This window comes from Chelonia mydas, chromosome 8, assembly GCF_015237465.2.
Source record: "Chelonia mydas isolate rCheMyd1 chromosome 8, rCheMyd1.pri.v2, whole genome shotgun sequence".
Classification (NCBI taxonomy): domain Eukaryota; kingdom Metazoa; phylum Chordata; order Testudines; family Cheloniidae; genus Chelonia; species Chelonia mydas.
Genome location: NC_057854.1, coordinates 5153943 through 5165992, shown reverse-complemented (window position 1 = coordinate 5165992; position 12050 = coordinate 5153943). Strand labels below are relative to the sequence as shown.

Sequence of the window (12050 nt, the reverse complement as noted above, 5' to 3'; positions counted from 1 at the left end):
CTCCATCACTGTGTGAGGGTTGCCTCCAAGCAGACTGTGCTAAAAATAAATTACGCTCACACAGACGCACACAGAGCAAGCCAGACAAGAGTCTTCAGGACTGTTTCTTTACACCCTTAACGACAGTGGGTTTGTTTTGCTTTGAGTTCAAATCTAGATGATTATGTTTTGTTTCTGTTTCCCAGGTGAAGGAAGGGTTGCATTATGGTAATAAGACTTCAGCCATTGAGGAGCTCAGTCTTACCTGGGGATTTTTAAATGCCTTGCAAATGAAGTTAAATCTTCAGCTGAATATTACATTTCACATCTTCAGTCATGGGAGACAATAGCACTTTTAAAACAACCAAGAGGTGAACTACTGCTAAATACTCCTCTCTAGTGACCTCTCCAGCTCCCTCAACAGCAAACAATTTGTTTTCTAAAGTTCTGTTCCTGGATTCCCACCAGAATCTCCCCATGTTCCCTACTCAGTAAACCAGTAGCCTCCTGAGATTTCTCACTTGCTTTCCTTTGTGGCCGGTGTCCCTCCACGGCTGCTCTAGGTTCCCTAGTATTGGCTCTGAGGGAACTCTCATGGTGGGAAAAGTGCCATCTACTGAAAACAAACAAACTTGCCCAAGGTTTGAGAATCAGTTACTGCATGTTCCATTATGCTATTTGTAGGAGAAAGGGTGTTTCCTTGCTGTTTTTAATGGGTCAGATTAAAAAACACAGATCCGAGCTCCGTGGAACTCAGATGTGGGTCTGTGATGGGGTGTTCACCCCGCACTAGCCTAGAAGGGGTTAAAAAGGCGGAGAAGGGGCCACTTAACCAGAGAGGCTACAGCTGAGGGGAATTAGGTGGCCTAAGAAATCCCATGAGTGATGATGGAGTGCAGGTGAGAAGGAACAGGGAGGGCTAGTATAAAGCCAGGAACCTGGCAGAAGTGAGGGAGCCGATGGCCACACACTGGCCAGTAGAGAGGGAAGAAACCTAGGGCAGAGGGTGTGGCAAAAGGGCAGCAAGGGGGCAGCAGACCTGGAAAGGGGCTAATCCCCAGAGCAACCAGGAGGAGGCACCCTCACAGAGAGTGTATCGTGTGATAGGTCCAGATGTAATGACTGACCCCTGTCTCTAAAATGGGTCAAACTGAAACTCCAGTTCCAAACACCCCCCAACTTCCCAGAAGCAGGACTTTTAGGGAGTCGAGCCCTGCCGCCCGCCAACTGATTAGAGAGAGCAATTGTTTATATATTCCGAATTTCTTCCTCACCTTCCTCCCCTGCAGTGAAAATGTGCAGTTTAAAGCTGGAGGATGTCTCTTTCCTTATTTTAGGGCTGTTGGCTCAAGTGCCTGCGTGTATGTCTTCAGCTGACTGACGGGTGTCAGTGGAAGAGCAATATCCTGTGTGTGCTTTCAACATAATGCCTATTTCCTAACCCTGTCAGGTTTCAGTTATTTAATCTGGGGGTTTTCGTATGAAAGGAGAAGCCAAGAGAAGACTTGGGAAACAGAAAGGATCTTCTTATCTTAAAGGCAGAAATGCCTGTAAATTGAACCATGCACTTTATCCCCACCACAGCTCATGGCCAAAGTGTTTGCAAAGGGTCTGTTGCCTACTCAAGACAGGATGGTAGCTCAAATCGAGCCAGATTTGAGTGAATGGAGATCTGGGAAGGATAACTGAGGAATCTGACAATTTTGTTTTGTGCTGCCTTTTCCCCTATCCATTAAAAACCTCTCCCAGTCATTTTCACACCAGTTGCCCCTCATATTCAGTTCTCAACAAAAAAATGCAACCCATAAGACAACGAAAAAAATTCCAAATTCCCTTCTTCCATTAAACTCATGGAAAGTATTTATCTCCTTTATTTTCTGCCCGATTAATACATTTGGTACACCAGTCGCAAGACCTTGAACAATTTGACCATTATTGCCTGTCCATCACTGGAGTTAGGACTATTGCTGGAAAGGTGATTGAAATTCTTAACTATTAACATGACTAACATTTTCTAATTAACTGCCATGAAAAATCCCCTGTTGTTCCCCAAATGATCAAACCCTGGCCAGTCTTTTCCCCCAAATAATTTGCAGTGACTAGCAGTGGTTTCTGTGAATCTGGAAACATGATGTGAGCCAGGGGTCTTTTCCAAATTTACTAACAATAAGGACTGTTAGTTCTTTCAATCCTCTTTGGTGCAATCTGTTGCAAATGTGAGAATTCCTGGGTATCCCAGAACAGCGTAGGAGTGTTGACTGTGCATGGTTGATCCATAACAGTTATTTTTTTTTATTTTACAAAATAAAACAATTTCAAATAGCAAATATGTTTGAGAAATCATGGTATGCTAAGAAATAGGTGAAATTTACTGGCTGGATTATTAATTGCAAATGACTGGCTCAGCTGTACAAAGCATGTCACTTTAATCATGCAGTGAGTCGGAGCACTGGCTCCCTAGAGCTCTGAGTCTTATCTCTCACATATGGAATCATACAACACTGTTCATTAGTCCCATTGGCCCAGTCACACGGAAATGATGTTGAGAATACTTCTATCTAATCTGCTACTTTTCTGTGGCAATGTGACAGTCCCAGGATGATGGCTGATATAGACACTACTGCCAATTGGAAAGAGACTCCATAGAGAGACAAAGAAAAGGATTTTTTTCTGTTGCAATTTTGGACCCATGGTGTCTTCCCCTCTTTAAGAGATGGCAAGAGAGTGACCACAAGTTCTTCTACTGCGGGCTTTTAGAAAGGATTTTATAAAAACCCCAAAACGTGCAAGTTCTGCTGTGGCAGGATTTCTGTGTTCCAGTGGTGCAGACTGAACTGCAGAAAGAGGAAGGCCAGCCTGGCGGTTAAGGCGGTGGTTTGGCCCTCGTGGGATCTGGGTTCAAAGTCCTAGCTCTCCCACAGACTCCATGAGTGATTTGGGGCCAGTCATGAGCAGCCAGACTTTCAAAAGTGATCCCCTCCCATTCAGAAGAGCTCAACACGCACCATGCGGAGCTCTTTTGAAAACCTGGCCTCTTTATTTTGGTGGCTAAATGGAAGCCCTGAGCTATTTGGAAAACTTGGCCCTTAATCTCTCTGTGCCTCAGTTCCGGGCCCAGCTTGTTGTGTGGTGCTCAGATTCCCAGCCGCATGCCTGACGGGGAGGGTACTCCATTGGCCTCTCACTGGGCCCGAGCCTCTTGGTTCCTTCCCACACCCTTTGGGGAGGCGGGAATTAGTCCCATGAATAAATGCTGCATTCAGATACAACCCTAATGCTTTTATCTGGCCATGGACAAGCCTCAGTTAGTGCAAGAGACCATTAAGGGCTCCTACATGGGGGCGAGGGTCATGCATACACCCGCGAGCAATACTACAATTGTACTGAGTCCCTAACGCTTAGATATACTCCCTCAGGCATCCAAATGGCCCCCAGCCCCAGTCAGGGTTCCTTCTGCAATGGCTGCTAGTGCTTGGGCATGGGGCGAGCTCAGAGGGGGAGTTTCAGTCTGCTGCATCACTGGTATCCGTCACCACGGTGGTCAGAACAGCTCTGCTGAGTCAAGGCTGCTCCTTCAGCCTGGCTGTAGCTTTGACCCTGGTGTATTCACTGGGCCAAAGCCCTAACCCCAGGTTCTGGCTGTGTTTGGGGCAGCTCCCTCCAGCAGTGGCAACAGCATGTGATCTGACATCTCTCTCTAGCGCAACTCCTGTGCCAGCAGATTGGTCCAGAGCCGACCAGGTGGCCAGCAACCAATCCTGTGGTCCCATTTGGACAGGGCGGAGATTCTGCTCTGGTATGGGATTCCTCTCCTCCAAGGGAACGTGGGCTGGAAGCTGCAGGATTTCCTCCCCGTCCTCTAGCCAGCCAGGGCTCTGGGGCCAGCTCCACGGTCTGCCTTCTCCCTAATTGCTCAAGTTAGCGCGGACCCTTTCACACACCTGCCATGTGCATGTGGAGTGGGGACTGCACACCCATCTGCAAAATGGGACTAACAGTTCTTCCTGTCTGCCATCCATTGTCTGTCTCCTCTCTTTAGACTGTAAGTTCTTTGGGGGCAGAAATTGTCTCTTAGGATGTTTATGCACAACAGGGCCCTTATCTCAGTTTGGGGCCTCTTGCAGCACTGTAATACAGATACAAAACAATAAGAAAATCCAGCAGATGTTTAAAGTGTTAGCATGACATGCTGACATCCCTGGGTCAAAAGTCACGTTGACCTGTCATCTGAGTCTCCATGATAGTGGGGTGGGTTAGACATTTACCTGGCTTGTCACTTGAAGCATGACAAAACTTTCACCGTCCTCCAATGAAAGACCAGAGAGAGATGTATCCATCTGCCACCTGCTAACTATTAGGGCATCAGGTCAGTGGTTTCCAGTCTCACACCCTTCCTGAGCATATCAGAATGGGAAAAGTCATGGTGGTAGCCAGACTGAAATGAGTCCTGAAATCCTGGGCTTTCCTTGCAAAACTTCATCAGATCCAGAGTCTGAGTCAGCTAGTCTGTTTCTTTTATCAATGAGACTGTTTTCTTCTTGTTCCGATGGGTGCTTCGAGGGTGTCCCAGCGGTGGCACTGGGGTGAGTGGGTGCTGGGATTGTCATGATGTTCAATTCAGCCTTCTAGAGAGATGTCTGATTTTCATACCTTAAACAGCCTCTCCCTCGCAGGGCTGTGTTTAGCTTAGTATGGTGGGGATATGCTGGACTGCCACTGCTTATACATAGGAAGGAGAATATCCATAGTTAATGCTAACAAAAATAGACTTTGGAAAGGGATGTGAAAGTCCTGTTTTCAGGGATGAAACCAATCTCTAGCTATTAGGGGGTAGGATGAGATTTATATAGGGGTGGGGCAGATTATCCCACATCTGCCTGCTGCAGGGTTTCTTGCACCTTCCTCTGAAGGTTTGGGGCAGGGCACTGTCTGAGATGGGCTCCAGAGCTGTATGGTCTGATCCAGCCTGGTAATTCCTGTGACATGGAGTTTATCGGGGGCACGGGGGCAATGGTAAGCTCAGGAGTAAGGCTATCTGGGGATGACTCTTGATCCCCACCCTCAGTCCTCCTTGGGACACATGGAATACACAATGCTGCCTGTCACCAGTCTAGAAGCAGATCATGCGATTCCTGAGGACCGTGCAGGGGTTTGCCAGGGGACCCCAAAATGAAGCTGTCACATCAGCTCCTCCTCCTTTATTTAACATGGGGCAGCGCGAAGCCTTGAGTCAGTGTAAATGTCACCGCCAAGGGGTCTTTAAGACATGGGGTGACAAGGGAAGAAAATGCTAGTGCCAGGAGTTCTGACAGCGGGAAATGCTGTCACTCTCAGTGCCTGGGGCTTCGAGATGTATTGATAATAACTGGAATGTGCCATAAACAGGAGCAATATTAAATGAGTCTGACTGTGTCTGGGACTGAGCTTTACAACCCACAGTGTGGGCTGCTCTCTCTGCCTCACTGAAATCTTGAGGCAGGTTTCCAGCAGCTCCCACAATCTCATTAAGTGCTCTCCTAAGGAGGCCATCGACATGAGACAGCAACCTCCCATACGGCATAGCAGCACCAGTAACTGCTAAGATCAGAAACCAAGAGCTGACACACACCCTGACGGGCTAGTCATGGTGAACTTCCAGGCCACCATCTCCTGATCCAGCCTTCCCCACCCCCAGCCTTCGAAAGCAAAAGAACATAAGAATGGCCATACTGGTTCAGATCAAAGGTCCATCTAGCCCAGAATCCTGTTGTCCAACAGTGGCCAATGACAGGTGCCCCAGAGGGAATGAACAGAGCAGGGAATCATCCCCTGTCGCCCATTCCCAGCATCTGGCAAACAGAGGCTAGGGACACCATCCCTGCCCATCCTGGCTAATAGCCATTGATGGACCTATCCTCCACGAATTTATCCAGTTCTTTTTTGAACCCTGTTATAGTCTTGGCCTTCACAACATCCTCTGGCAAGGAGTTTCACAGGTTGACTGTGCGTGGTGTAAAGAAATACTTCCTTTCGTTTGTTTTAAACCTGCTGCCTATTAATTTCATTTGGTTCTTGTGTTATGAGAAGGCATAAATAACACTTCCTTATTTACTTTCTCCACACCAGTCATGATTTTATAGAACTCAGTCATATCTCCCCTTAGTCGTCTCTTTTCCAAGCAGAAAAGTGCCAGTCTTCTTAATCTCCCCTCATACGACAGCCGTTCCATACCCCTAATCATTTTTGTTACCCTTTTCTGAACCTTTTCCAAGTCCAATATATCTTTTTTGAGATGGGGTGACCAGATCTGCATGCATGGAAACAGGCATATAGGCCTCCCCAGGTACAAAAGATACTAGGAACCCGAGGGCCCCCTGACTGCTTGGAGCGTGAAGTAGGGTTGAGGTGTGCAGCAGACATTGAAAACAGGCCAGTTTGCAATAACTTAAAGCAATGTCCGTGGGCTGAACTCTGCCCTCGTGGCTTTGTGGCCTGGCCGGATGCAGTGTCCATGAGAACCAGCCAGCTCCTTAGTGAGAAGCCCCTCTCAGCAGCGTCCCTCTCCACAGAAGTAGCCAATGACTCCTCCGCCTCCCCCCAGGCGTGGCAGGGGGCTTGCTGAGGAGTTGGGCTGGAAGGAGGCAGTGCCGTCCCTGACATCCTTGAACAGGCAGCTAAGTTGAGGATGACACAACAGGGCTGAGCAGTCTCGGCACCCCCACAAGGCGTCTTAGCCAGCCAGTTGTTTCACAGCCGCCATCCCCAAGGAAGAGCAGAGGTCGGGGGGCTCCTCGGCTCGAACCCTGTCATTTGGGGAAAGGAAAGCCCAGCCTCTGGAGCCCTCCACTCAAACGCTACCTTGTTTGGGGGGGCCTCTAGCTGATCCCCCATGGTCCCTGAACTTCTCTGTCTCCCCCCAACACACACACAATTGCAGGCAGCTCCCGAGGGGCAGTGAGCACATATTCCAGGCCAAGACCTACACTAGCCTCTGTAGGGAGATGAAAGGGTCCCGATCCGTGGTTGTCCTGGGCATAGGGAGCTCATTTTCATGCACTTCCCATTTCCTTCTGGGCCAGCACCAGACTTGAATACAGAGCTGCTGTGGGCCACTGTGAGTGTCTAACCATGGCAACAGTGATTTTCCTAATGTGGGGCCAATGGCAGTACAGCCCCCATAGCTGGACATAAAGGGTTATAAACCTAGCCTTGGCTCCGTGTGTTTGACACACATATGCACAGTGTAATGCAATTCAGCAGTACCCTATATCATCTATGCTGTGTGTGTGCATATTGTAACCGCATATCGTTTGTGATGGCCAAAGGTACATTATAGATAGTTGCCAAAGTGCAGGGTCTGAACTCTTCAATGCTCTTTGACAAGCTTTGCTGGACTTGGGGGTGGGGAGTACAGATTGTACCAGTTAGGGTGCCAGTGCTCTCTACTGGATGGAATGACCCACCTTCAGCTGTGTGTGGCTATGTCACCCTCTACAGCAGTTGTAAGCCCCAATTCTCATGTGGCAGGGACTGCCCTTTGCTCAGTGCTAGGGAGCCAGCAATTCCTGAGTTCCACCCCTGAAGTTCCACCCTCGCGTGAGCAGTGTCTGCAAGGGAGCGGCGGGAGAGCAGCAGACGCGTTCTCTCTCACAGTGTCATCTAAGATGAATTCAGAGCTAGAGAAGGCATGTGGAGTTAAAGGGCAGGGCATCCCCCACCTCCTGGCTCCCTAACTGAATGCAGTGCAGAATGGCTATATCAGCTTATGTGCCCAGACAGAGGGATGAATAGTCCAGAGCAACAGAGGCTTGCCTCAGAAATTGGGCTTCTTTGCCTAGCTCCCCTGACCATCTCTTTCTCCCCCTTCCAGTCTGCTCGCAGTTCTCCAAGGGCGTCTATGCCATCTTTGGGTTTTACGACAGGAAGACGGTGAACATGCTCACATCCTTCTGCGGGGCACTCCATGTCTGCTTCATAACACCCAGCTTCCCCGTCGACACCTCCAACCAGTTCGTCCTCCAGCTGCGCCCAGAGCTTCAGGATGCCCTCATCAACATCATCGAACACTACAGCTGGCAGAAGTTTGTGTACATTTACGATGCTGACCGGGGTGAGTGGCGAGTGACCGGGCCGAGTGGGCGGAGCATGTCTGTTTGTCACCCCGGGCAGAACGGACGACGGCTCCCTAGGGAGAATAGCCCAAGCATAAGTGGTTTGGATGTCAAATCGGGCAATGATTTAGATTTAATGAGGTGATTACTCAGGATCCTGTTTTCAAGCCGTCTGCCTAACCTGATGCCTCTGGGAACCCCCCATTTGTGCAATTGGCACTTAGGGCACAATGGGTAACTGCCTGTCAAATGCCCGTTTGCACACGCAAGCATGAAATTTGCGTGCGCAGCTGGGATAGTTTGGAAAACTCTCTGAGTTCCCTGCCTTAAGTGAACACCCGGTCAATTACTAACAAGAGTCATTGAGCTTCTAGGAACCAATTATCTAGATACTAAATTTGCTGTTAATAACCCTTTTTTCTAAAACAGGAACAAATGGTATCATTGCTCTGCGGGTAAATAAATGCATAGAAGGAAGTGGGATCTGTTGGTTAAAACATGGTGACTGAGTTCTCTACTCAGATCTGTCATAAACTTCATGTCTGATGTTAGGCAAGTGCCCTGCCTGCTCTGTCTCTGTTTTCCCATCTCTCAGATGGCTACAAAACTACAGGAGTGTTGTGAGGCTTAGACTCGGTGGGGCCTTACGCAGGAGTACACAAGGGCTTTTCACAGTGCAGTCTGTGCCCTCAGGCAGGGGAGAGCAGGAACCTCTCCCCTGAGAGGCCCTGGGCAGGGCATGCTGCCGCAAGAGACAAAGGATAGAGGCAGGGTCATGCCTGCTCATGCCAGCGGGGGATGGGGGTAGGGTATGTGTGTTTAGCTCCCAGAGGAGTGCAGCAGCAGGTACACACCTCTGTCCTTCACACTGGTGTTAACTACACACATTTCCAATGCGGGGCTGTGCATCTAACACATAAGTGAGCCCTTAAATGACTGATGTTTGTAAAGCATTCCAGTGCAGGGGTGCAATGTATGTATTTGCTGCTGTTACCCTTAATACGCTAAATAAGTACATCTCATTTAGAGGGTGACCATATCTCTGACTTACTGCCTATGTTTATCTGTAAATGAGATGATTATTTCTGTGTTACATAGCACCTAGGAGGTTGTGCAAACAAACTGGAATCCACTGTTTCCATCTATCATGCCCTGGCACCCATTACAGGAGTGCTCTGTGCATATGTAAATAGTTAGTTAATAGATCAAATGCCAGTAGGTGGCACTCAGGAGTACATAGCGTAGCATCTGGATTTTGTAGGACCCATTGTGCACTGCAAATGGGGTCCTCTGCTCTTGACAACAGGCTCTTCCTCCCCTCCGTGCAGCAGGCGTGCTGCAGATCTGAGTGCCCCGACAGGTGTCACCATAGCGCCACCTGTGTTTGACACTGGAAGTGCAGAAGTTTATTATAATTATTTAAATTACAGTCAGGAGTGCCACCTCTGAGGTACAAAAACCTGGGACATACAGGGTAATCCTGAGCCCAAAAAACTTGACAGCTGGCTGTGTGGGCTGAGTACCCTGACAGACTTCCCAGTTACCTCAATAAAGGGGTAATCGGGACAGGTGGAAACCTGAATTATAGCAGTGCCTGGAGTCCCAGACTGAGATCAGGCCCCCACTGTGTGTACAAACACATAGAGAGACAGTCCCTGACCCCAACATTACAGTCTAAACTGATAAAGGGTGGGACTGGAAAGAGTGTCACACAAGTGAAACCACTTGCCCAAGGTCAAACAGCAGGTTAGTGGCAGAGCCAGGATTAGAACCCAAGTCTGAGTCCCAGTTCAGTGCCCTATCTACCAGACCACGCTGCCACAGATGGAGGAGGGCTATTCTGAGTGGCGTGACTTATAAATGTGAAATACGGATATAATATCTTGTTGTTCTGCAATAGTCGGAAAGAAGGCACAGAAGAAGTCACTATAATATAGTTCGGCTTGGGTAGGATGCTTGAGTTTTAAAAGCTTGCTGGAGTTTTGCTGGGGTCTCATGATGCTGCATGACCCAAGACTACAGGCTCCCGCACAGGCCAGGAGAAGGGAAAAAAGAAAAGGCTAACACACAAGAACTAAATCCTGACTCCCTCACTGTTCCCCTCTTTCTCCAGGCTTGTCAGTCCTACAAAAAGTGCTGGACACAGCTGCCGAGAAGAACTGGCAGGTGACAGCTGTCAACATCCTGACAACAACAGAAGAGGGCTACAGGATGCTCTTCCAGGAGCTGGAGAAGAAAAAGGAACGGCTGGTGGTGGTGGACTGCGAGACGGAGCGGCTGAACGCCATCCTGGGCAAGGTTGTGCTGGCAACAGGCTCCGGGAGGGGACTTGCCTGTGTTAAGGGCCTCGTTGTTTCTCCTGGATAAGTTCTCTTCCTTGTTCCCTTTATCCATGGTGCACTGCAGAAGGGCACTTATGAAGGGAGTGTGAATCACAGCATGATGGGCCCACTGAGCCCAGGACACTCTCGCCTTTATTATACAGAAGAAACTGTAGAGCTGGAGGAAACCTAGGATCTCTCTGGAGCTGCTGAGTCAGCTGTGCTGCTCCACAATATTTTTCCTGCAGTTAATTGTCTGACTCCTTTGCAGAGCCCAATACACCAACTGTCTCACCCCCAGAGAGGTGGTTCTGTGCAGCCCTCTGACTCTTCAGGTCTTGGTGCACAGACATTATCATTGTTTTAGCCTCTTCATTCTTCATTTTATTCCTCTGGATTCAGAAATGGGCATGGGATGGATCTGTGAATCAGAGCTGGGAACGCCCTGGCCCATCTCTCCTTCCGCTGCCCTGCCTCCAGTCCTCACACCCACCTCCAGAATGATGCACAAGGACTTCTCCTTCATCTATCTGTTCAGTTTCCTCAAATCCAGCCCCCACTCCTTCCCCCAGAGCTACCGCTAGGGCCTTCCACACCTCTGCATGGTGCATACAAAACATTTGACAATGCCTAGACAGCTGGTGTGTTGTCCAGTGCTTATCATGCTTATTGTAATTGTCTCTCTGTTATCTTGTGCTTTCCCCCTCTGTTTGTTGTAGCCACCTGTCATTTTCTCTTGCCTCTTATTTAGACTGTAAGTTACCTGGAGCAAGGGTTGTCTTTTCATTTGCTGGGTGTTCAGACTAGGCCAACGGGGCCCCAATTCTTGACTGAGGCTGCTAGGTGCTACAACATCATAAATAATAATAGAGTAGGATTTGCCCCTACATGAGGTTAGTGCTCATGAGAGGGGCCAGATTAACTGTTCTGGAGAGTAAAGTCCTTTCTTTAGCCACAGAGCAGGCATAGCGTTTCTTGACATGAAAATCTGGTGAAAGCCATATAAGACCCAATCTGCCCTGAGTATCTGACACACACTTAAACAGTTCAATAGCATCTTTCCTTCCTTGCCGAGTTTACTTCTTACAGTATTTATCTGCTTTTCAGCAATAAGGATGGCTTGTCTGGGCATTTCTTGCAGTGTGTTCAGCAAAACCTCTTTGCTTTCTCTTTCAATGCTGGTTTATTGAAGAGCTTCTCTACTTAAACATTGTCTTCATGTTTCACAGAAAAATTCGTCTTTGATTTTAAACCACATCAGATATTGAAGCAAGAAGGAAACTTTTGTATAATTAGGGCCGAGCAAACTATTTACAACAAAATTTAAAAGCCTGTGGATTTTACATATTTATTTCAATTTTGTAAAATGGACCCACCTTTGAAAACAAACCACCCAAAATGTAATGTGTGTTTACTTTAAAATGGCCCTATTTTATAGTGAGAAACCTCAAGATTTTTTAAGGTTTGCATTTGTAAATTCACAATTTCATTTGGGTGAAGAAAAATTTTCACATTGAAACTGAAAATTGTAATTTTCATTTGTTTTTATGCTTTGCCCTCAATTTCATGAAATGCCCCCAAAATGTGAACTTTGGTAGGTACAAAAGAAAACTACAGAACTTTTCACTGACAAATTTCTGTCCCCCACCTCCAATGTCTT

General features: G+C 48.0%; 1 protein-coding gene across 5 annotated transcripts in view; it reads left to right on the top strand.

Annotated features, from left to right (window-relative positions):
- GRIA1 (glutamate ionotropic receptor AMPA type subunit 1) overlaps positions 1-12050 on the top strand; it is a 200852-nt gene that overhangs the window by 113645 nt on the left and 75157 nt on the right. For all 5 annotated transcript variants that reach the window (XR_005226561.2, XR_006292635.1, XM_043552716.1 and 2 more), the window contains 2 exons: positions 7829-8068; positions 10183-10367. Coding sequence is in view for 3 of the 5 variants with exons in the window: in XM_007058426.4 (XP_007058488.1) it covers positions 7829-8068; positions 10183-10367 (425 nt within the window). In the remaining 2 variants the exon portion in view is untranslated. The remainder of the gene's footprint in view (positions 1-7828; positions 8069-10182; positions 10368-12050) is intronic.